The following is a 26,762-nucleotide window of genomic DNA, read 5'->3' on the forward strand; positions in this document are numbered from 1 at the left end:
TAGGAGAGCCCACCTCAGAGTCCCCAGGCTCTGCTTCCTCCAAGGAAGGCATGTTGGTGGAGTTGAGGAGGTCTTCGAAGTACTCTGCCCACCGGTTCACAACGTCCCGAGTCGAAGTCGGCAGCGCCCCATCCCCACTGTACACAGTGTTAGTGGTGCACTGCTTCCCCCTCCTGAGACGTCGGATGGTGGACGAGAATTTCCTCGAAGCCGTCCGGAAGTCGGCTTCCATGGCCTCACCGAACTCTTCCCATGCTCGGGTTTTTGCCTCTGCGACCACCAAAGCCGCGTTCCGCTTGGCCAGTCGATACCCGTCAGCTGCCTCTGGGGTCCTACAGGCCATAAAGGCTCGATAGGACTCCTTCTTCAGCTTGACGGCATCCCTTACTGCTGGTGTCCACCAGCGAGTACGAGGGTTGCCGCCACGACAGGCACCAACCACCTTACGGCCACAACTCAGATTGGCCGCCTCAGCAATAGAGGCACGGAACATGGTCCACTCGGACTCAATGTCCCCCGTCTCCTCCGGAACATGGGAAAAGCTCTGTCGGAGGTGGGAGTTGAAACTCCTTCTGACAGGGGATTCAGCCAGACGCTCCCAACTAACCCTCACAATACGTTTGGGTCTGCCAGGACGGACCGGCATCTTCCCCCACCATCGGAGCCTACTCACCACCAGGTGGTGAGCAGTTGACAGCTCCGCCCCTCTCTTCACCCGAGTGTCCAGAACATGCGGCCGCAAATCCGATGATACAACTACAAAGTCGATCATCGAATTGCGGCCTGGGGTGTCCTGGTGCCAAGTGCACATATGGACACCCTTATGCTTGAACAAGGTGTTCGTTATGGACAATCCGTGACGAGCACAGAAGTCCAATAACAAAACACCACTCGGGTTCTGATCGGGGGGGCCGTTCCTCTCAATCACGCCCCTCCAGGTCTCACTGTCATTGCCCACGTGAGCATTGAAGTCCCCCAGCAGAACAAGGGAGTCCCCAGCAGGAGTACTCTCCAGCACACCCTCCAAGGACTCCAAAAAGGGTGGGTATGCTGAGCTGCTGTTTGGTGCATATGCACAAACAACACTCAGGACCCGTCCCCCCACCCGCAGGCGGAGGGAGGCAACCCTCTCGTCCACCGGTGTGAACCCCAATGTACAGGCACTGAGCCGGGGGGCAATGAGTATGCCCACACCTGCTCTGCGCCTCTCACCGTGAGCAACTCCAGAGTGGAAGAGAGTCCAACCCCTCTCGAGAGAACTGGTACCAGAACCCAGGCTGTGTGTGGAGGCAAGTCCGACTATATCCAGTCGGAAATTCTCTGCCTCACACACCAGCTCGGGCTCCTTCCCTGCCAGAGAGGTGACATTCCATGTCCCAAGAGCTAGCTTCTGCAGCCGAGGATCGGACCGCCAGGGTCCCCGCCTTTGGCTGCCGCCCAGCTCACATTGCACCCGACCCCTTTGGCCCCTCTCATGGGTGGTGAGCCCATGGGAAGGGGGACCCACGTTGCCTCTTCGGGCTGTGCCCGGCCGGGCCCCATGGGTGTAGGCCCGGCCACCAGGCGCTTGCCAACGAGCCCCACCTCCAGGCCTGGCTCCAGAGGGGGGCCCCGGTGACCCGCGTCCGGGCAAGGGAAACCTTGGTCCATATATTTTGTTCATCATAAGGGGTCTTTGAGCCGTGCTTTGTCTGGCCCCTCACCTAGAACCTGTTTGCCATGGGTGACCCTGCCAGGGGCATAAAGCCCCAGACAACTTAGCTTCTAGGATCATTGGGACACACAAACCCCTCCACCACGGTAAGGTGACGACTCACGGAGGGGTGCATCTCTCCAATAGAAGACATTTTGATTGGTATCTAAATATTTTAAAGTGAAACAATTCGATTCTGTTCGATAAAATAGAAACCGATTTTCAAATCCGTTTTCTTGACAGCATTTTAACTCCACAATCATGCATCGTTTTTTCTTTGACTGTGTATTCTAAGCTTTTTTTTTTGTGATGCCATCTGAGAAGGGTACAGTTGGTCGCAAAGAGGAAAAGTGTGATGACAACCATAGAGCTTGATGATCTTATTCCAACATAGGCCAACCCAGCATGTTTCTCTTTCCAAACTGATTTTCATAATATGGCGGCGGTGACAAAAAAAAAGTCAACAGGAATAATAAAAGAAGAAAATGGAATACAAATGGGAATATGAACATATGCAGTAATCTCTTTTCTGCACGTCCTTGACCTTTTTAAGCTCTTCTGGATACATTCCCATGAACACATTCCCAAATATTTGTACAAAGTCTTCTCTGAAGAGATAAAGCTAATACAGAGGCAAAGAGGAGGATTATTTTTCAGTTTTTCTTGTTAGAATGGGCAATTCAGATTTTTTTTTGTATTTTTTGTAATGCAGAGTGTTACGGTTGCATTTATTCTCACGGAGTACAGTATTTACATCCCGATATGGTACCTAATGAAGAATACCAAACAACCACACCCTGATGACCACTTGACTGAAAAACTGATCGAAGCTGAACCTTATAATCTTTTTCAAGGCAAAATAGTTTTAATACGTCACAAATTGTCACAGTGGAATTACTGGAGAGCATATGAATTGAAACACCGTAAACTCAAGGACAATTTAAAATTCACTGCACCCTTTCTGGATGTACGAAGCACCATCGAAAAATAGAAAATACACTGGTGGATTGGAATTGATATTTAATGTTGCTTGTCAATTACCTTCTTTGCTCTTAAGAGAACTGAGACCGGATGGCGTATCTTCACCGGCCAGGACACAGTAAACCTCTCGGGACTGAATGCCACCTCCACACAAGCCAGTCTGGTTTCCTCTGCGACGGTCCTGTTGGCTCAGCAGCATGTCAACCCTGCATTCCGTCCACTCGGTGGTCTTCCAGTTGTAACTGTGGAAAGACGTTGATCGGAAATGGTTTACCACGATCGCTAAATCTTTACGCATATTTACAGTAAGGGTGTGGAAAATAATCAATATTAATCGATACATCGATGCGCACGTGCGCGATCCGATTGCATCGGCTCATTCACTGGGTACGACGCGATTGACGGATGAAATCGCGATTCATCACGATGCATTGATGGGTATCGGTAAAATCCGATTCAAGCGCCGTTTTATTCATGGTAAACGTCACATATCTGCCCTTTCCTAGGCGCAATGAATGCACCATCATTGCTTTGCGTTTTGTGTTGAATACGGACGGTAGCCGTGCGTCACATACAGTCCAGTACACAACTAGCGAAACATTATGGAAGTTAGCGCAAGCAGCAGCAAGGAAACTACTATATTTAATGCAGCCGCAACATTCAAATCTTATGTTTGGAAATACTACGGCTTCGAAAAGAAAGACGGAAAGCTTGATAAAACCTCCGTAATTTGCAAGGAATGTCGCACTAAGAAGCCATACAACGGCAGCACCACAAATATGCAGACCCACTTAAAACGATGGCACCAGATCACCGACAAGTTTCCCTCCCGCTCCCCCGCTTCCCCGCCCAGTTCCTCGTCGGACACCGGAGAAACTCTTGGTAAACCAGGTCAGGATCAGAAAAAAATTGCCTCTTATTTTGGGAGTCCCCTTGCAACTCACTGTGACCGCGCAATGGCTATAACTAAGGCCACTGCTTATTTCATATGCAAAGACCTCCAGCCTTAGCGTGGTGGACAACGAGGGTTTCATACAGCTCGTGCACGTTTTGGAACCCAGGTATAAAATACCAGACAGGTCTGTGTTCTCTCCTGAGAGTACTCCTGCTGGGGACTCCCTTGTTCTGCTGGGGGACTTCAATGCTCACGTGGGCAATGACAGTGAGACCTGGAGGGGCGTGATTGAGAGGAACGGCCCCCCCGATCAGAACCCGAGTGGTGTTTTGTTATTGGACTTCTGTGCTCGTCACGGATTGTCCATAACGAACACCTTGTTCAAGCATAAGGGTGTCCATATGTGCACTTGGCACCAGGACACCCCAGGCCGCAATTCGATGATCGACTTTGTAGTTGTATCATCGGATTTGCGGCCGCATGTTCTGGACACTCGGGTGAAGAGAGGGGCGGAGCTGTCAACTGCTCACCACCTGGTGGTGAGTAGGCTCCGATGGTGGGGGAAGATGCCGGTCCGTCCTGGCAGACCCAAACGTATTGTGAGGGTTAGTTGGGAGCGTCTGGCTGAATCCCCTGTCAGAAGGAGTTTCAACTCCCACCTCCGACAGAGCTTTTCCCATGTTCCGGAGGAGACGGGGGACATTGAGTCCGAGTGGACCATGTTCCGTGCCTCTATTGCTGAGGCGGCCAATCTGAGTTGTGGCCGTAAGGTGGTTGGTGCCTGTCGTGGCGGCAACCCTCGTACTCGCTGGTGGACACCAGCAGTAAGGGATGCCGTCAAGCTGAAGAAGGAGTCCTATCGAGCCTTTATGGCCTGTAGGACCCCAGAGGCAGCTGACGGGTATCGACTGGCCAAGCGGAACGCGGCTTTGGTGGTCGCAGAGGCAAAAACCCGAGCATGGGAAGAGTTCGGTGAGGCCATGGAAGCCGACTTCCGGACGGCTTCGAGGAAATTCTCGTCCACCATCCGACGTCTCAGGAGGGGGAAGCAGTGCACCACTAACACTGTGTACAGTGGGGATGGGGCGCTGCCGACTTCGACTCGGGACGTTGTGAACCGGTGGGCAGAGTACTTCGAAGACCTCCTCAACTCCACCAACACGCCTTCCTTGGAGGAAGCAGAGCCTGGGGACTCTGAGGTGGGCTCTCCTATCTCTGTGGTTGAAGTCACCGATGTGGTTAAAAAGCTCCTCGGTGGCAAGGCCCCAGGGGTGGATGAGATCCGCCCGGAGTTCCTCAAGGTTCTGGATGTTGTGGGGCTGTCCTCGTTGACACGCCTCTGCAACATCGCGTGGTCAACGGGGAGAGTGCCTCTGGATTGGCAGACCGGGGTGGTAGTCCCTCTTTTTAAAAAGGGGGACCGGAGGGTGTGTTCCAACTACAGAGGGAGCACACTCCTCAGCCTCCCTGGTAAGGTCTATTCAGTGGTGCTGGAGAGGAGGGTCCGTCAGGAAGTCGAGCCTCAGATTGAGGAGGAGCAGTGTGGTTTTCGTCCCGGCCGTGGAACAGTGGACCAGCTCTACACCCTTAGCAGGGTTCTCGAGGGTATGTGGGAATTCGCCCAACCAGTCTACATGTGTTTTGTGGACTTGGAGAAGGCGTTTGACCGTGTCCCTCGGGGAGTTCTGTGGGGGGTGCTTCGTGGGTATGGAGTACCGAACCCCCTGATACGGGCTGTTCGGTCACTATACCACCGTCAGAGTTTGGTTCGCATTGCCGGCAGTAAGTCGAGAATCGTTTCCAGTGAGGGTAGGACTCCGCCAAGGCTGCCCTTTGTCACCGATTCTGTTCATAACCTTTATGGACAGAATCTCTAGGCGCAGCCGAAGCGTTGAGGTGGTCCGTTTTGGTGGCCTCAGTATTGCATCCCTGCTTTTTGCAGATGATGTGGTGCTGTTGGCTCCTTCAAACAGGGCTCTCCAACTCTCACTGGAGCGTTTCGCAGCCGAGTGTGAAGCGGTTGGGATGAAAATTAGCACCTCCAATCTGAAACCATGGTCCTCAGTCGGAAAAGGGTGGAGTGCCCCCTCCGGGTCGGGGGAGAGATCTTGCCCCAAGTGGAGGAGTTCAAGTGTCTTGGGGTCTTGTTCACGAGTGAGGGCAGGAGGGAGCGAGAGATCGACAGGCGGATCGGTGCAGCGTCTGCTGTGATGCGGACGTTGTATCGGTCTGTCGTGGTGAAGCCAAAGGGCGAAAGGGCGAAGCTCTCAATTTACCGGTCGATCTACGTTCCAACCCTCATCTATGGTCACGAGCTATGGGTCGTGACCGAAAGAACGAGATCCCGGATACAAGCGGCCGAAATGAGTTTTCTCCGCAGGGTGTCCGGGCTCTCCCTTAGAGATAAGGTGAGAAGCTCTGTCATCCGGGAGGGGCTCCGAGTCGAGCCGCTTCTACTCCACCTCGAGAGGAGCCAGATGAGGTGGCTTGGGCATCTGATTCGGATGCCTCCTGAACGCCTCCCTGGTGAGGTGTTCCGTGAATGTCCCACCGGGAGGAGACCCCGAGGAAGACCCAGGACACGCTGGAGAGACTATGTCACCCAGCTGGCCTGGGAACGCCTCGGGATCCCCAGGGGAGAGCTGGAAGAAGTAGCTAGGGAGAGGGAAGTCTGGGCTTCCCTGCTAAAGCTGTTGCCCCCGCGACCCGGCCCCGGATAAGCGGTAGAAGATTGATGGATGGATGGATGGATGGAGGTCTGTGTTCACTTACAAACATATTCCCGATGTGTACAACAAAGTGAGAAGTTAGATTACTGTGTCGCTGAACAGTGCGCAAAGAGTTGCACTTACAGTGGATGGGTGGACATCTTGCGCTATAGATTCATTATATATATATATATATATATATATATATATATATATATATATATATATATATATATATATATATATATATTTCATATAAGGGCGGCCCAGTAGTCCAGTGGTTAGCACGTCGGCTTCACAGTGCAGAGGTACCGGGTTCGATTCCAGCTCCGGCCTCCCTGTGTGGAGTTTGCATGTTCTCCCCGGGCCTGCGTGGGTTTTCTCCGGGTGCTCCGGTTTCCTCCCACATTCCAAAAATATGCATGGCAGGTTGATTGAACACTCTAAATTGTCCCTAGGTGTGAGTGTGAGTGCGAATGGTTGTTCGTCTCTGTGTGCCCTGCGATTGGCTGGCAACCGATTCAGGGTGTCCCCCGCCTACTGCCCGGAGACAGCTGGGATAGGCTCCAGCACCCCCCGCGACCCTAGTAAGGATCAAGCGGTTAGGAAAATGAATGAATGAAGGATTTCATATAAGACACTCAGTGAGAATAGTCTGTTTGTGTTTACACTATAGCAACAGCTGTGAGTCTCAGGTGCCAAATTGTTTACATTTTCTTTGCACAAAACCCAATTGTGAAAGGGCTTAAATAAGTTGTTTTACAAGTTCTACTGTTTATAAGGAATAAAGTGGTATCCTTTTTGTAATACCATACTGAATTCCATCTTTTTAAAAGCTTTTTTTCTTTGCTTATTTGCATCATGTTTAATTGCACAATATCGCAACAAATTGCATTGTATCGTATCGGATCGCATTGATTTGAATTTAATGTGTATCGAATCGTATCACATCTTGACGACGGTGAAACGTATCGCATCGTATCGCCAGAAAATTCCATGTATCGTTTAAGTATCGCATCGCTGGCAGTGGATCGAGATGTGTATCGAATCGTCCTCAGTGCTGAGATTCACATCCCTAATTTACAGTGTGTCTCTGTCTCATACATATAAATTTCGGTGATCAAGTCAGATCAAGTAAAAGATCAAAAGCAAATATCTCTATTTTTCCGTCCTTCGAAATGTCACACATCAATGATGTATTGTAATGCCCTTCAGTCACGGAGAGAAGGATGCACACAGTCGCTGATACAATTCGTCGTTTTTAATAAATAAAATAAGCAATAAACACACGCTTTCAAATTAGTTGCTGTTAGCCACAACTCACGCCCATGCGCTCCACACTCAGACTAACAACCGGAGCCAATATTTGCCCAACCTGGCTCCTCCCCTCTCTATGATGTCACACAAATACAAGAAACAGATATTACACTGTCTTGAATCACTTATTTCACACTGATTCAACTTAACTTTTTAAAATATAATTTGGGAGATGTAGAGGATGTGACTGATTGTAGCTCCATTTCTGAGGCGGTATCCATAGCCTGTCTTGGTGATTACTTGGCTTAGGGGGTTCAGTCCTATGCAGAACAGCAGTGGGGAGAGTGCATCACCTTGGTGATGCACTCCCACATTTGATGGACACTTGGGTAAGTGGCTTGCCATTGGCTTCAAGTGTGGTTTTCCACATCCTCATCAAGTTCGCAACGAAAGCTCTTAGGGTCCTGTTCACCTTATACAACTCCAAGCATTCAGTGATCCATGTATGTGGCATCGAGTCATAGGCTTTCTTGTAATCAATCCAAACTGTGCACAGGTTGGTACGTCGGGACCTGCAGTCTTGTGCGACTGTTCTGTCAACCAGGAGCTGATGTTTGGCTCCTCTGGTATCTCTACCAATGCCCTTCTGTGCTTCGCTCATGTATTGATCCATGTGTCCACTTATCTTAGCCGCAATGATGCCTGACATGAGCTTCCATGTTGTGGAGAGACAGGTTATTGGCCGATAGTTGGATGGAACGGCACCCTTCGAGGGATCCTTCATGATCAGGATCGTTCGCCCTTCGGTTAGCTATTCTGGGTGAGTCCCATCCCTCAGCAGCTGGTTCATTTGTACTGCTAGGCGCTCATGGAGTGCTGTGAGTTTCTTTAGCCAGTAGGTGTGGACCATGTCCGGGCCTGGTGCTGTCCAGTTCTTCATATCTGAGACTCTTTCCTGTATGTCTGCCACTGTTATGGTAACTGGGTTCTGTTCAGGGAGGTTGCTGTGCTCCTCTCTCAGGGTCACCAGCCATTGTGCACTGCTGTTATGTGCAACCTCCTTCTCCCATATGCCTTTCCAGTACCTTTCAGTTTCCAGTCTTGGTGGGTCAGCTCTGTTGTTAGGACCCTGCCACTGAGCGTACACTTTCGCAGGTTGTGTTGCGAACAGCCTGTTTATTCGTCTGGCCTCATTCTCTTTCGTGTACCGCTTTAGGCGACTGGCAGTTTCGAGTGCTTCAGGTATGGTCATCTGGATGTACCTCTCGGGTATCGGCCTTTTCATCACATTGACTGGGCCTCCGTCAATTGACTCACATCTTTCCGGGCCACCTTGATCTTAGCCTCCAACCGTCTTTTCCATGGTGGGTAACGTATCTCATGGCTTCCATGGTTACTCTTATAGCCCAGAGTCTCCAGGATCACTGATGCTGAAGCGTATATCAGCTCATTGGTTTCTGTGATCGTTACGGTAGGGATCGCCCTCAGTGCTGCATTCATACTTTCTATGAGACTTTCAGATGGTACTTCACATAGCTGTTGTATTCGGTTTCTAGGTTGCCCAGCTTTCATTCTCGCCATGATCTTAGCTTTCAGGTCAGTTGCTGCCTCGCTCAGCATTTCATTCATTGGGGCTGGCCACCCAATCTCATCATCTGCATTCGTTGGGGCTTGCCTCCCAATCTCTTGTATGACCTCCTCCTCTGATCTGGCAGCCTGGGGCCCTTCACCATGGAACTTGCGTTGTACCTCATCAATCTCAAGTTGTGACGGATGTTGGAACACTGAGCTACTAGTTGTTTCGTGGTCAACCGTGACTGTGGGTTTCGAAGTAACCATTTAGCCCACATTCTCTGCATGTAACCCCTCTGACTAGGGTTGCTTGAGTAGTAGCATTTCAACAGAGCCATGTTATCGCATCTCGCCCATCTCCGCTTTGTTCCAGTAGCCCATTTTTCATCAAGGTGCTCTGGTTCCCCAGCACCTGACGCAGACCTTGTTTGGCCGGGCGACGTCTGAGCCGGCATGTCATTCGTTTTATTGTCTCTCATCATTGTATGAGGTAGGTAGGTAGGCATTAGCGTGAAGGATCTTGCCCAAGGACCCACACTGGATGGTGTTATGTGCTCATTTTTGCCCCAAGCGGGATTCGAACCACCGTCTCCCGTATGCCAAACCGATGCCTTACCAACTGAGCTATCCAGCCGCTATATATATTGCCTCTTGTTACAAAAGGTAAAAATACAGTATTATTGATTATTGGGTTAAGTCAAGTCAAGTCAAGTCAAGTCAACAGTATTTATAGTATTATGGGCTGCTACTCGCAGCCCTGAGTTTCCTGAACGCAACATACTTAAAACTGCTCTGCCATTGGCTATCACCCATCAACATCCCTGCATCCCATTGGCTAAGATGGAATTCTGCCGAATGATTCTCTCCTCTTTCATCTCAAACTGCTCAAACAACAAAGCGTGTGATGGAAAAGTGGTTAGAACTGCATGAGTGTCCGTGTTTTATGTTATGTGTTGTGTTTATTATTTTACTTTGTTAACTGTTTTGTAAAGCGCTTTGTTACAGCTGCCGCTGTTGTGAAAGCGCTGTATAAATCAGCATGTATTGTATTGTATTGTATTGTATTGAATGTGTCGATGTGTGTAGATCAGGGGTGTCCAAACTCTTTTCCTGCTCTCCCAGGAGCAACACACCTGATTCAAATAATCAGGATTGTTCTATTGCTGCTTCAGAGCTGCATGATGAGATGATCATCTGATTCAGGTGTGTTAAAGCCGGGGGAGTTGGAAAACAGGCAGGACGGTGACCCTCCAGGCCCGCAGCTGGGCATGCCTGGTGTAGATTGATAGAAATGTGTCGATGCAGCGTTCTCGTCATCCGCCTTTCAGATGACGTAAATGTGAATCACCCAGAAAAAATGTTCACCAGTCGGGTGATCGCTCACGACACTGATCTTTGTCTTGAACATTTTCAATGGATTGTTAAAAGCCGACAACAGCAAATTGGATCAGTTCTTTACAAAACGCCAGGCAAAAAAACACTTCTGAGAGAGAACTAAAGAGGGCAAAAAACGATGAGGATGCAGTTAAAAGTTAAAAGACCATCAATTTTATTATTTATTCTTTGTTTTTTTACATTATGTACAACTCTCATTTATTTTGCAATCGAATTGTAACATGTATTTGTTACATATTTTGATGCATGTTTATGCTTTAGAAAACATTTATGTTTTAACATTTTTTTTGGTGGGGGTGGGCTTGGAACGGATTAGGGCATGTACATGGAAAATGCGTCTCGACTTACAATATAAGAAATTTCTTCCAGAACCAATTAATTTCATAAGTAGAGTTACGATTGTACTTGTTGTTTTCGGAAAGCTACACTGTCTAGTGCAGGGGTGCCCAAACTTTTTGAACCGAAGATCTACTTTTTGATCAACTAACCTCCCGGGATCTACCCTTACCGGCCCGCGCGCGTGCGCACACACACACGCACACATGCACGCCATGATGAGAAACAGCCTGAAACTGAGGCATGCGATCCACTTTTGCAGCCTGTTAACTATCGTAGTTCACACGTACAGTTTTAAAGTGCTTCCCTGGGCCCTCCTTGATTCCTATTCTTTGCCCGTGCCCTCTGTGAATTGTACACGAAGCAAACTCTGAATGAGAATAATGACGATAATTGCAGACTGCTGAGCACAAACAACTTCCGGTGACGTAATCACGCGCCACCGTAAATTCAAGATTACCTGCTTTACTTTATTTTTTAATTATTTTTTTGTGTGAAAATGAGACTGATAGGATGATTAGGGTGCAGCGTACATTAACACAAAACATATATATTACTAACATGTACAAGGACACACAAATGGTTGGGTTTTTTTTTTCTCCTCGACACTCCTCGGATCGACTTGGGACCTGTCTTAGATCTACCGGTAGATCAGGATCTACCTAATGGGCACCTAATGGGCACCCCTGGTCTAGTGGCTCTTGAGGCCGTTCAATGCGTCACCGAACTGTGTCACCATATTTATTTAAACAGACGCAGTCAGGGCGGCCCGGTAGTCCAGTGGTTAGCACGTGGGCTTCACAGTGCAGAGGTACCGGGTTCGAAACCAGCTCCGGCCTCCCTGTGTGGAGTTTGCATGTTCTCCCCGGGCCTGCGTGGGTTTTCTTCGGGTGCTCCGGTTTCCTCCCACATTCCAAAAACATGCGTGGCAGGCTGATTGAACACTCTAAATTGCCCCTAGGTGTGAGTGTGAGTGCGAATGGTTGTTCGTTTCTGTGTGCCCTGCGATTGGCTGGCAACCGATTCAGGGTGTCCCCCGCCTACTGCCCGAAGACAGCTGGGATAGGCTCCAGCACCCCCCGCGACCCTAGTGAGGATCAAGCGGCTTGGAAGATGATGACAGACGCAGTCAAGTCAGTCTTTTTTAACCATATCTTTAATTGCATCAATGTGTTTAGTGACTTTCTAGCGAGTTTCTAGCGGGCTAAAGTTGGTATAGTAATGCTTCATCTACATACATTTCACCCAAAAAGTATTAATATGCACAGGTTAAATAGATTTCTTTTTAGATACATCGATAGATACAAGGATACTTTATTCAGGACATGAAAATAATTTTCAATTTTAACATTGTATTTTTATGTTGAATTATGTATTGACAGCACAAAGTAGGAAAAGATCAGTTTGAGATAATAGTAATTTTTATTTAATTTTTTTTCATTTTTGAGGATGTATGACTGCTGAAATGTCTTTGGAATTCCATGATGGGTTTTTGTTATAATCTCGGCAAACAGATTTGGAGAATAAATAAATGACTACCGGTACATTGGCACTCAAAGCAGAGACTTTGGTCAAAGCTGAACATCAATGTCTAGCAAATGGTGTATTTTACATTAGAAATAAAAAAAAAAGAAATACATTTCAAATTAAAAACATTGCAGTAAAAAGGCTGGTAGAGGTAGATGATATGCTGTTGCTTAAGAAAAAAACCCTCAAATGTCACTCAGTAGAGCAAAGGTGCCCAACAAGACAGAACTGCCAACAGCTATGGGGTTGGGGTGAGGGAATTCTAAAGTGAGATATTTGTGCGCTTAAAAAAAATCTGGCAACTTACACAATACAGGGTTCCACCGTTTCTCCTTCAGGACTGCATGCCTGGTTCTCCTCCAGTTCCGGACACTCAGCCCCTCCTCCAACGGGGAACTGACTCACTTTTCGCGTGCGGGTCTGCTCACCTTTGGGCCCGTTGGGGTCATAGCACTCTTTAGAGCAAGCCGACCATTCAGACCAGTCGGTCACATCGCAGTCTTTCGTTACAACACACACTTGGTAGGTCACTGGCAGCGACTCATGAGAGCACAGGCTGGAAATGACAGAGGCAAAGACATTTAAGTTTGAATGAAATTCAAATACATTCATTTTTGACAGGAACCTGAACATATCTAACTTGGAAAGGTAGGGTAACAATGCTGATAAAATATACTCTGTCCTAGGTCAATTGCGCAGTCTAGTATTTTTTTAAATGTGAACATTTTTCAGAACATCCTAAGGAGGTTGGAGTTCTCCAGTGAGTTTTCATACGTGCTTCCTGTTAAATTGTCTCATCAGAGGCGTGGAAAAAGTATCGAAAGTTTGTCATATCTTTCAAATGGATTTGAAAGACATTCACAAGTCTCAGGTAAAATATATGCTACATGATTTATAGCCAGCCTTCAGGGAGTCACATCTCTACAGGTCGCGCACAGATTCCCAGGTTATACATGGTGGGTGTGTACAACACGTGTCGGTGAAAGGCCAAGCCAGACTCACGGGAGAATCATCACGTCAACAACATAGATGCCTAAATAATATTCTGCCAAAGTCTGATTTTGGCACGGAATGACTCTCCATAGTCCAATTGCAGATGTTGCAAAGCCAACAGTCTCAAAATTGGGTGTAAAACTGGAAACTGATTTTTAATTGGACCGGTAAATTGGTGCCTTTGTTAAATCCAGCTTCTTACATTTTAGGCAGCTGGCTGAAGCCAAACCTCTCCGTTCCCAACAGCACTTTGAAAGAGTAATTACTTTTGGCACATCTCTGCTGGATTCCTGTAATGCACTTTACTTTGGAGTCAGCCAATTCTCCATGAAGCGTTTCCAGTTGATCTAGAATGCTGCTGATGGCCTCTTGACAGGCACTCGTAAGAGGTAGCACATAACTCCAACATTGGCATCTTTTCACTGGCTCCCAATACATTTTAGAGTTCTTTTTAAGATCCTATTATTTGTTTTCGAATCTGAGTCGAGTTAATTTAATCAGAGTCTCTGCTATGATCCATACATTCAAATTGGATACATGAGCTTGAGGACTTTTGTCAACTCAAGCGTTTTCTTTATGTGTTAAATATTTCTGCTTTACCCTCGGAGGACTCCGACTGCCAGAGGCAGACCTAGAATGGAACCCCTGGTAGCACTCAAACTTTCGTAAATCTGATTGGACCCCTCAGGTGCCTGGATGATTGACATGTCACAGCACGTCGTTTGAATAAGGTGACGCCTATTGACTGCCAAGTAAGTCCTGTTTCGTAGTTAGTGCTCCTGTATATCCTATAAAAGGTCGCCATCCATTTTAATTTGAGAAAAAGAGGAGACGGATTAACAACTTCTCTAGCCAACTTGAATGCAGTCACCATTAAAACTCAATCAGTATCAGCCAATTCTGAACCAAGTCTGAAAAGAAGGTTAAAAACGTCTTTGGGAGTGAATGAGTTAAGCAAGGCTCTTCCGAGCTTTGAATCGTGCTACATGTCTGATTTTTGGGACGAATATAACACAATCTGCGTCTGTAACTTGAAAGCATCATCATTTTGACACTGGATTATGACAAGCGTTCGTAGCTTGAAGTTTGACCTTGTCTTTGACGTGAATAAGGAAACGCATTGTCTAAGTCTTGATTTTTCTAAGGGAGTAATTGTCATTGCTCAGTGGCCTCCATTAAAGCTGAGCAAGTCTTGTCAGACAGAACGAGGCCATTTCACCTCTGAGCAAAGACCGCGTGAATATTGAACTCACTGGAGAGAGAGAGAAAAAAATAATACTACTGTATGTTTGTCTTTGAATGGACATTGAAGAATGTCCAGTGTATCCAGAAATATAAGATCAAAACTGCAGTTTCAATTCAGGAGACCTGTCAGACGGTGTCATGAAATGTAATGCAATCACAGAAGGAAATGAAACCGTCACATAAGAAATGCGAGCGTTATATTTGACAAGAATTAAAATACGATAGCCTTCGTGGCGTGCCATTAATTTTTAATATGATCCATAAAACGTCATTAGTATTTGTGACAAGCTCCTTGAGCAATGGCTGCAGATTACAGAAAAGGTTTAAGATGGAAAGAAAACCTTTATACCTTTTGGTTCTATGGCCGCTGACTTGATGAATATATCGGACATTTTATAGCCGATGAACCGTATAGCTATGTCATTTTGATGATCTTTTCGAATGTCAACCAATCTGCACATTTTGCATTGGAATCAACCAAGGCGAGTTGCACCTTGTCTTGTCAGACTGACAAGTTAAAACCTTTTATCATTTCAGGCTCAGGACAGCAAAATAGATGAGTTGAACACTGTTCTGTGTTCCTGAATTTTTTTTTGATTCATTATATTTATTTGGTTTTTCATTTATTTCATTTCATTGTTTCGTTAAATCAAATATCAATGCCATCATTTCCCAAGGGGGGAAAAAAGTCAAGAGAGGGTATTATACAAGGATCCAACATTTTTTTTTTTTTCACATTGTACAGACTTTGTACTTAGGGTTGTAAAAAAAAAAAAGGCAAACTTTCATTTTAACATTAAATTTAATGTTCTATCCATCCATCCATTATCCGAACCGCTTAGCCTCACAAGGGGCGCGCTTATATTTAATATACAGTATATATTTAATATCCATATTTAATTTTTAATGTTGTAAATTTATATAGTTTAATGACGGAATTTTTGCTACTCATGAGACAGAAAGGTAACCAGCAATCAGTATAGGGCAGTGACCGTCAAGAGGGGCGCGTTTGACCTCGGGGAACATGCTATTTTTTTACTGTCGTAAAATAACATGCAGTTGCAACTCCACGATGTTAGGAGGCAGTGGCGCTTTCATTGGCAGAGTTAGCGCAGGGAGCATACTCAGGGAGGAAATACGACGAGGCGTGTGTAGCGCTTGGCTTCACCATGACTACGGTGGGAGACGAGGAAAGTCAGGTGCGCTTACTGTGTCTAAAACTGTTGGCAGCAAATAGCATGAAGCCAAATAAATTAAGGCGTCACTTAAAGGCATTACATCCAATCACACTGATAAGCCACTTGGGTTTTTTCAGCGAAAACGTGCCAAATATTGCAAACAATCATCCCACTTTGCGACTGCTACTTCAGTAAACTAAAATACAGGTCACATTGAGCAGGAGCCCAGAGTTGCAGTGTCCTGCTTCAAACCTCGCTTCGAAAAGCTGTGCATTGCAAAACGTGCTCATTGTAGCCATTAATCCAGACATCATCTTTGATTTAAAAAAAAAAAGCACAAATTATTTTATAGATTTTTGTTTTGCTGGTTCAAGTTTTTTTTAATATTATGCTCCTGAGATAATGGTGGTGATTAGTTTGAATGCATTCTTAGTTATTGATTTTATTTTTCAATATCGTATGGTTTGACATGGTCAGTCAAAAAATATTTATTGTTAAATGAAAGGTTTAATGTTATTTTTGAATTTCAGATGCACTTTCAATATTTTCTGTTCCAGTTACTAAAGCTATTCTTTGTTGTAAGTTGGTCCATAAAGTTGATCCATATTTCTTTTTTTTATTCTCTCATATGTTAATGATAGGATACAGGATACAGTGTTCTGCAAAGCTGTACTTATAACAATTTTAAAGACAAATTATACTATTTATAGTGGTGGGGAGGCGCAATATGTTTTCGTCTTCCTTTTGGGGGCATGACAGAAAATAATTGAGAAAGACTGGTAAAGGGTGACCATCAGTCTCTATTGGACTAGGGTAAGATGGCAACAGCAGAGATGGATGGCAGGTAAAGATGAAGGCGACAAAGGATTATGATACAAACGAGGGGAAAAAAATGCATATTGCGATATCAGAAGTCCTGAAAGAGTCAGCATTACATTATGCCATTGGAGAAGAAAGTGATATGGCAGAATATAATTTTCTTCTTACCTTAGAGCTTCAACACTGCCGCTCTTGTGCACACAGGTGACTTCTCTTGTCTGGTAGCCAATTTGCAAATCCCAGAATTTTCCTCCAGGGCGGTTCTTCCGGTTCCTGTTGCGTTTCTTTTTGATGAGCTCTCGGGTCTCGGGATCATTGACCCTTGTCCTTTCTCTCAACCTCTCTCGAGCTTTCTCTCTGATTTTCTCTCGTTTGTCTTTGTTTTTAGCCTTTCTCTGCCGTTTGGGCCGGTCTGCCTGATGGGATGGTCTGTCGTGTTTTCTGTTTGCCTTGCCTAATTTCCTGACGGACTTGTGTGGTTTGTCTGCCTCTTTGGAAAGTTCGTCACCCTGGATGGACCTCGTGTCCTCCTCGTTGGCTTGTTTGCCGCCCTCTTGGTTCTGTTTGTTCACTCTTCTGGACTGCTTTTTCCCCTCCTTTTTGGGCAGTTTCTCATTTCCTTTAGATGTTGTGTCTCCCTCATTGGCTTGTCTGGCCTGTCTTGAGATTGGCACAGAGCAGGGACCCCAAGATCCGACCCGAAGACTATACAGGCTCTCCTCTCCCTCGCACGGTCCTGGTTGGCATGTCTGAAACTCTGTCAAGTTTAAACAGGCTGCCCCGTCAAATAACGGTGGAGCAAGGACAATGCGAATTCTGTTCTGCAAGCCCATCCCACAAGTCTTCGAACACTGTGTCCATGGACTGAACTCCGACAGCACACAATCCCGAGGACAGGGGATGAGACAGGCCTGCTCGAGGCGGGGTTTGGGTTCGAAGTATTCACAGATTGCATCCTCTGCTGGTTCACCATTCACTTTCTGGACACAGCCCACCTCACGGGTCTGTATCCCCTCCTCGCCCCGGGTGCACACAGTGGGCCGTTGCACCCCCGCACTGCGCATTGACACAGGGACGCATTGGTTCCATGCTCCTAGTTGCCAGTCATATTGGTCTTTGTGCCAGTCACACACTCGAAAGCAGTTTTGTTGGTTGTTGGGCCGTTCTGCCTGGTCGCAGTTCGTTTGTAGAGTGGTCCAACCTTCGGAGTGGGCGCACCATACCGCTCTGCTCTGGCTACCTCCTGGGCCGCACTCACTGCCCATGCATCGACCCCACGGACCTGAAGGAGGACAGAAAATGTCAGAAATGAGGCGGTGGGCTTTCATTGAATATTATGGACAGTCAAATGGCAGCAGTTTGAGCATGGAATGTATCGTTTCATTGAACAGTACAGTCATACCTCGTTTTTCGACCATAATCCGTTCCAGAAGGCTCTTAGAAAACCGATATGTTCGAAAACCGAAACCATGCTCTTTTTAAAAAAATCTTTATTAAACACATCTGCTCACGATGGAACTCTACACGAGGAAGCATCACTTCCTCGTCCACCCGAGGAAGCATCAATTCGCGCATTCAAGTGTGCTCAGATTGGTCGAGAACCGATTTTCGCTCGTAATCCGAGGCATGAAAAACTAGAAATTTTTGGTCGAAAACTGATTTGGTCAAGAACAGATACGTTCGAAAACCGGGGTTTGACTGTATTTGTTCTGCCCACAGTAAAAGTTTTAAAGCCGTTTCATAAAGGTTAAAAGGGAAAAAAAGATGTTGTTTGGTTTCTGTTTGGTTTTATTCCGTCATGTGCCCTTTTTGTCGCCGCATGTTTTCATTATCAGGGACACTTGTGAGGAACCAATCAGCTCCCTCAACCTTTTGTGTCTTGTCCAGGTGTTTCTCGTTGTCTCGTCACTTTGCTTGGATTTGGTTCCCTGAGTTCTGTCAGTCTTGGTTGGGTCATTGTGAGTGTGTGCTCCGCTCCTGTCACGTTTTGTTCAGAAACAAACAAATAAATTAATAGACTGAAGATGCATTGCTGTGCTTAAAATTTTTTGGGGGGGATGAAGTTCTTCAACTGACAACCTGACAACGGTCTTTTTACAACAAATATCATGCGTCGGAGAATAAGAATGATGCTCTTGCACCATGACTCCCAAATCAGTCCCTTTCAACATTATATTGCCTTTTCCCAGTTTTATAAGAATACTCTTAATGCTCATGACAAACATCAGCCTAACATTTCAGCGTCAAGCCTTTGTTAGGAAGCGTAGCAACCGCACAGAGATGAATCAATCAATCAGTGCAATCGCAGCAAGGAAGCTAATGATGTGTGGCATTGCATACATACAGAATAATTAGCTGTTGCAATGCTGGGACCCTTTGTAGCAAGGCGCACTGATGAAATGTTCAGATTTCATTTCTTGTCATTTGGTTTTTGAGGAAATAATACAAAATATAAATATCCTGCAATTACATTTTTTGTAATGAAGGTAGCATTGTCTTCTGTTTCTCATTTAATTTGATGCCTTCCTCTCGGCTGTGGAAAAAAGCCACAGATTTTTTTTTTTTATTGAAGCATTCTCCCAGGCATCTCCACATAGATTCATGACCCGAATACAGTAGCTGCATCGCTGAGACAAATCACTTGTGTGAAAGACATTTACAAGAATAGTCATGGTCATGCAAACAGATGAGCAATTCATTGTGTTCAGGGTAAGAAGTCGGGAGGAGGGTGGGAGTTGGTTATATTGGAGTTCAATTGTTTCACTCAATAAAGCTGAGTTACAGTGAAAATGTCAACCGGACTAGCGGGCTGAATCAACCCTTGGCTTCAAGCTGAAGGTCATAATGAATCCAGATCAATAGAAGGAGCCAGAAACTGCGCTGGACAGGAGAAACGGCTGCCATCTCAAATGAAGCGGTTCGCAGAGACTGTCAGCATCGCGTAGGACTAAAAATACGGTCACTGTTTCGAAAAGATTACAGTCTGTAAGTAGAATGTGTGTGTGTGTGTGTGTGTATATCTATTTGTCTATCTATCAATATGTGTAATATATATATATATATATATATATATATATATATATAGTTCTCCCCGGGCCTCCATGGGTTTTGTCTGGGTTCTCCGGTTTCCTCCCACATTCCAAAGACATGCATGGCAGGCTGATTAAACACTCTGAATTGTCCCTAGGTGTGAATGTGAGCATGGATGGTTGTTTGTCTCTGTGTGCCCTGCGATTGGCTGGCAACCGGCTCAGGGTGTCCTCCGGCTCCTGCCCGAAGATGTCTGGGTAAGGCACCAGCTTGACCCATGTGAGGATAAGCGAATCAGAAAATGGATGGATGGATGGATGCAGAAGTGTAAACCACTTCTATTTCTGACATCTAAAATTTTATCCTAGGCAGGCTCCCACTTGGGAATTGAAACTGGGCAACTACAGCTTCAGTGATAATTTTACAGTTTGAGCCCTGCGAGTCCCAGGGACTCGCTGATCAGAAAAGTATGAGTCCCATGATGCATTTAGAGAGTCCCAAATTTTGCATTCTGAAATGGTCCACTTATTCAATTGCATATGATAATAACACAAATAACAACAATATACATTAATAATAGGTTCATTTAAGATTAAGAAAACCTTTATTAGTCTCGCAATGGAGAAATTCCAGAAATTTCTTATTAACAAATGCTGCAAAAATGTTAATAATTCAGGCATACAAGATTTGCTGAGAAATAGGTTCTTATTTCATCTCGCGGTTTAGTCTCCTCTCCTCTCTTTACTCTGCTTCCAATGATGCAAGGCTTTCTCAAAGTCAACTTATCGCAAAAAATCCAACTTAAGCTGCATCCTCTGTGATATATGTGCAATAAAGTTTCGCAACACTTGTTCGCAACCTGTGTTTTAACGTTACACAACTTGGCAATCGTCTGCCGATCTCGCCAATCTCATCTCGCAAGAACAGAAATCTGGTCACACGAGATTACTTAACGCGAGATCCAAACAACAATGGCGGCGATTGTCAAACTGCGATCGTTGCTGGAATAAAAGGTGTACCGTTTTTTTATGTTTGTTTTGACTGAAAAATTTCCTTGTGTCCCAAAAATGCACATTATTTGGAACTGTGCGCCGTGCGGTAAAATTATTATGCGTCTAGGACACGGGGCGCAGAGGTAGCGAGATGGCTGCAGCTTCACAGCTGGGCTAATTTAGAATGGTTTGCTTCCAGACACTGATATAAGCAGTTCAGACTGAAGGAACTTTCATTCACAGTATAGGCTTTCTCTATACAATATTTCTCTATTGCGGTTTTTCATACAGTCACAAAATGTGTTGTGCCTGTGCTGCTTTTCATGGTTATAGATAATTCGGGTGAAGGTTTGGAATGCGTGACTGAAAATAAGGATGTTTTGCTGAGTGTAAATGAGAGACTGTTTGCATTAGGGTGTGATTGAGGAAGAGGGGTGTGCCACGAGCAACGGGGAACCCTGGTCGGACCCCTGGACTGGAGATAACAATCAGCACTTAAAGGGGCCCTACTACAGGACGACCATTTCTAACAACAAAAGACGTACAAAAGTGGAAGACCATATCCACATCAAAGAAAGATTCACAATAGACCTAATCTGACAGATGCAGTTGATAACACCCAAACTGTCCTTGCAGACCATTTACCCATGCCTGAACACACACACACACGCACACACACACACACACACACAAAGAGAGGCACACCGTTTTTGGGGAATTGTGTCAAGGGAAAGACATCTTTGTCACTCTTCCTTCGTGGTGAGAAGTTGATGACCCCGAACTTAGAATAATTGGCTTAATCTATGCAGTATTAGACGATTTGTTGGGGATGAAATACTTTTCTGTGAAACTGGCTCAATAGACGTGTCCATGTGGTCATTCCTGAGCCCATCAATGTCACGTCGCGCGTCCGCCAGCAGGTGGCGGGTTTTCTCCTCCGCCATCGGCACACCTGCCCGTAATTTCGGGCTGATTACCCCCCTTTATTTTGAGACTCCGGCAGTCATCTCACTGCCGGAGAATTCCACGCCGCGCCATTGTTCCTTCGCGAAAGTAAAACCTAAATTAATATTACTCATTGCTTCCTAGCCTTTTGGCAATTGTATCGTCGTACCAATTATTGATTGTATTTAAATTATTCCTATAGTCTATTCAGATATTCCTCGCTTTTGTTTTCCGCGAGCGTTTTCTGTTGTCACCTTATTTGTACCCTGGTCCTTATTTGACCAGCGCTTTTTGTTATTCTTCTTGTCGGGTATTTTGTGTTCCGTATTAAAGACTCTTTTTGTTCTTTGACAAGATCTCGTTTTCTGTCTGCTATCTCGGGGATCCACTTCCTTATTTTTTGTTGTGCACGAAGCGATCTGTCAATCGCTTCGGGCACAACGTGACAATCAATGAGCACCCCGGAAACTCACCACAGTTTGATTATTGGTCAAACTGTGGAATTTCCACCTTCAAGACAGAACAACAACAGTTGACTTTGAATTTTGTCATCAGCAAAGTAAGGTAAACCCGTGCTGCTGTTTTGTCAATCACAATTTTTGTCTTTTTCTGTTTTCAAGACTAGAATGTGTTCTTGAGATCGTCGTGATTTTGTTTCTATATATAGCACCAGAGAAAGGCGGGGTTTGTCGGCTTTTGAAAAGACTCTCATCAAATAAATCGGAGATGAAAAAAAAAACCTTGTTTGGTTTCCAGGCTTAAACGGGGCTTAAAGAGTTCGCTCCCAGCTAGAATTTGTGATTTTTTTTAATGAGAGCTGCTCTGGCAGTTGAAGACTGTGGGAACGAGCCTGGAATTTTTCATATTGATTTTTGGAGGTGAGTCCACAATGGGGACGGTGGGATGGTTAATTCAAGGATTTTTGAAAGCTGGAAGCAAACAGGTGAATACATCTGCTTAATTCATATTCCACAAAGACAATATTGATTAGAACACCCTGTTTAGACTGGTGGAAAGAAAAAAAATATTTTCAACTTCCTCCTTACAATTTGGGCAAACGTGAAATTATTTGGCTCTGCACCAGTGTTCTACAGAATTGCAATAATAGTTGCTATTTTGGAAGCTAGATGAACATTAACAGCAGCGCTAAGGGATTAGTGTGTGATCACAGTGTCCAGACTTTAAAGGGAAGGAAAGCTTTCACCAGAATAGTAGGCAGGCGTGTGATTGACAGGTGGGATGCATTTGATTGACTGATGTGTCCATGGCCGGATGAAACTAGAAAACGAGTGGGTGCGGCGGACTTGGGGATGTTACTGGTGCGCTTTGCGATATTGTCAAGCAGAGAATACCTTCGACTTTCCTTTATTTGAACAAATTCAAGGGGACGAATGATACACTGTATGCGTGTTTTGCTGTTGTTATATTCTTTGATATACTTTTGCTCATCACACCGAACCAGATCGCATACATGCAAAATGTGCAAAGGAGAGTTTCAGTGCAGCATCTCTTGAGCTGAGTCCATAGAGGGAACGCTCTTACCGAAGTATACACTTGGATTTCATGTAATTATGGAAGCGGGAATCCCGAGGAACAAAGAGTGACATGGAGGGGGTTGGTATGAGGGTGGTCCGGACCAAATGTCACTGGAAGTGATGTGTTGGGAGACAAAGGACAGGAAAGGGATGAAATGGGTAGTTGAGGGAGTCCTGTGCTCACCAAAAGAAAACAAGGATATATATTTCTGTATGTGTATTTCTATATATCATCTGTGAGGACTGTGGTGTTTGTAGGTTTGCAGGTTTTCTTTGGGTATGTCATGATTCTATTCGTGTGTGTCTCCAGCAGGTGGCAGAGGAGGGCCTTCCCTCCAGCATGCACACCTGCTATCAATGTTTCATCGATTTGCCATGTATTTAAGGACTGCCCCAAAAAAAAAGGACCCCAAAAAATACTTCTCATGGTTAACTGGAGACTCCAAATCAAATTTTCAATGGGGATGGATGTGAGTGTGAGTGGGTGTTGTAATGGGGTCTTTGACACCAAAGAACCTTTACCGTAGGACAGGAAATTAAGCTCATTGTGATGCAGGAAAGGGATGTATAAAATTAATAGAAGGGAGAAAAATGCTGAGAATGTTACAGATAAATCACAAAAAATGATCTGCAATTAATAAGGTTGTAAGATCAGAATCAACTTTAATGACCACGTCGGTGAAAACAAGCAAGGACTTTATCTCTGATGCTGCACTATTGGAATACAAAAAAAAAAAGACACTCGTTCGTGTCTGACCAAATACACCTTTTCGGATGTTATGAATGCAAAATGTACTATTAGCCTGGAATGAACATGTTTAATTTTTGTATTCATTTATATATTTTTTCAATATTTTGAAATGTCAAAACATCCATTCATCCATTTTCTAGTCTGCTTATCCTCATAAGGGCTGCCGGCCTGCTGGAGCCTATCCCAGTTGTTTTCGGGCAATAGGCAGTGTTAAACCTGAACCGGTTGCCACCCAATCGCAGGGCACACATAGACAAACAACCATCCACGCTCACACTCACACCAATGGACAATTTAGAGTGGTTAATAAGCCTGCCTTGCCTGTTTTTGGAATGTGGGAGGAAACCAGAGTACCAGGAGAAAACCCACGCAGGACCAGGGAGAACATGCCAATTCTACACAGGAAGGCCGCAGGCGGAATCAAACACTGCACCTCTGCACTGTGAGGCCGACGCGCGAACCAGTCACCGTGCCGTCTTGTGTGAAAACAGAAACTTAAAATTCAGTGGAGATGATAAATGTGACCTTCATCCCATGAACCAAAATCAGACTGTTGCTGTGGTTTAACCCTTTCATGCACCCTGTAATCTGATAGCATGCTAAGCTATCCATGGTAGTTACCACTGTCCTTGAAAGGGCTAAGGAGACACATGCTGAAGAGGAGTGTGATCGGCATTATACAGAAAGTTTGTCGTCGTCCTTAGTCGTGACTGTTTTCTCACAGCAAGAAGTATTGTGCAGATCTCATTAAAGCTTTCTACAAGATAAGAACGGGATCAGCCATTACCTGGTATTGAACAGATCATTGGAATGCCGCCTCGAATGCTGATCTTGGAAATAAATATTAATCACCTGATCTCTTCTCGATACAATTTTCTTTATTTCTTCTTGTCACATTTTAATACAACCTAATATTTGCACCCTCAGGTCATCACTGCTATTAGCTAAAACAAGGAACAAGGAATTACAATGACCTAACACCTCTAACAATGTTTTGTCTTCCCATAATTATTTAATTAATCTTTTTCAAGGTTTGTCTATCTGGATGGTTTTTTTTGTTTTATTTTTATTTGTATTTGATAAGGATTTGCCCTTGATAAACCCATGACTTCCGGGTTGAGTGAATGCTGGCGCGTTTGGCTGCCGCTGCTCAAAATTTGTTTTGTGTTTTTTGTTATTGTAAAGTGTCCTTGGGTGTGTCACGTTGTGCCCGAAGCGATAGAATGATCGCTCCGTGCACAACAAAATAAGGAAGAGGATCCCCGAAACAGCAGACACAGAAAGATGTTTGTCAAAGAACAAAAGGAGTCTTTAATATGAACACAAAGTAACCCGACAGGGAGAATAACAAAAAGTGCTGGTCAAAATAGGGACCAGGGATCAAATAAAAGGACAACAGAAAACGCTTGCGGAAAAAGATAGCAAGGAGGGTCAGATTAGACAATGAATATAAATTTCATTCGCAAGAGGAACAACGACGCGTAATAACAGCCACAAGGCTAAGAGGTAATGAATCAAATGCAAGTAGAAATAGGGCGAGAGAAATTTTGGCACGGCGTAGAATTCTCCGGCAATGAGTAGACTGCCAGAGCGTCCAAATAAAGGCTGAGCAATTACTCCGCAATGGGTGACAGGTGTGTAAACGGCGGGCAGAAAGCCGCCCCCTGCTGACAACCCCGGGACGTGACAGGGTGTCTTGAAAGGCGCTTATAAATAAAATGTATTATTATTATTATAAAGGAAAAACCGCATCAGGCCCTGTTTTCATACTGTGTAATTGTGTGCATGTGGGTGGTTTTCTTTCTTTTCCCATTTTCGTAGATGGCCGCATTTGGAAAATGGGTGTTTGCGCCGTTGTGGGAGCGAACTCGGCCAACTTGATTCCCAGCCAATTAAAATTGCTCCCCTCATTCCCTTTAAATGCAGCGCAGGTGAGGCGTGCTGGAGTCCGTGCAGGAGATCAGTGCGCATAAAAAACGTTTATATGCGTCTACACAGTCTGCAAAATTCCCAAACTAGATTTGCCCCGGCATGATAATCACGATGCAACATTTTTTTTTACGTCGGTTGCACATGCGCCTGGCCACGGAAATACGGCACGTTAAGTCCGCTAAAATAATTTGGGCTGATGCTTGATGAGAAATGATTACTCAAAGTCCAAAATTATTCCATCGCGAGCAACAATCTTTGCTGGAAATATTTTACATCGCGCTAAAGTCTCATGTTAAATATTTATTTTACATTTACAACAGAAGGATAGTGCCGGCTTGGGTATATGCATGACTGTCAAAGTATACTTCAAATCTGCCTGTCGGGCCGAATTGAGGCTTAAGTGAACCCAATGAAGTGGAAAGAGTGACAGCAATGCACAGTTTTAAGGCACCAGTGGAATGAATCGTTTCTTGTCCTTGATGTCCAAATCCCTGACTTTCCAGGTTGACAGGCCCTTGAAGGAATTAATTTTGCCGTTGTTGTTGTTACAGCATTTCTATTCTTTGCCTTGACGTCATTTATTTGAAGCCCATTTACACCTGGCACGTAGCCAGGATTTTATGTGGGGCGGGGGGTGGGGGGGTGCTGAAAAAATCGACTTTCATCACTTCACTCTAATTAGAAATTGAAAGGATGATAAACGGCACATGCCGACTCGGTATGAAAGTACTTTGAGCTGCATTTGTCCAAAGAAAATTCTAACGCAGCCACATCTGATGTACGCGCAGACGTTTTTGAGTTCCACCTGGTCACGAGTACTTCTGTAGATTTTGTCTCTTAAATCTGGAATCAGTGAAATCGAGGTTTCCCGTAATTTGCATATACTCCACCAAGAATGCACACGATGAACTGAGCGGCAATTTTCAACGTTTGGTACACACCATCCTGGGTGCACCTGATTAGTGGATAAGATTCCAC

General features: G+C 45.2%; 1 protein-coding gene across 1 annotated transcript in view; it reads right to left on the bottom strand.

Annotated features, from left to right (window-relative positions):
- LOC127604300 (thrombospondin type-1 domain-containing protein 7A-like) overlaps nt 1-26,762 on the bottom strand; it is a 117,817-nt gene that overhangs the window by 64,931 nt on the left and 26,124 nt on the right. Inside the window, exons 2-4 of the mRNA XM_052071347.1 lie at nt 16,768-17,881; nt 12,672-12,920; nt 2,735-2,916 (exon numbers count right to left, since the gene is read on the bottom strand). Of these exons, the coding sequence (XP_051927307.1) occupies nt 2,735-2,916; nt 12,672-12,920; nt 16,768-17,881 (1,545 nt within the window). The remainder of the gene's footprint in view (nt 1-2,734; nt 2,917-12,671; nt 12,921-16,767; nt 17,882-26,762) is intronic.

Source organism: Hippocampus zosterae, chromosome 7, assembly GCF_025434085.1.
Source record: "Hippocampus zosterae strain Florida chromosome 7, ASM2543408v3, whole genome shotgun sequence".
Lineage (NCBI taxonomy): Eukaryota > Metazoa > Chordata > Actinopteri > Syngnathiformes > Syngnathidae > Hippocampus > Hippocampus zosterae.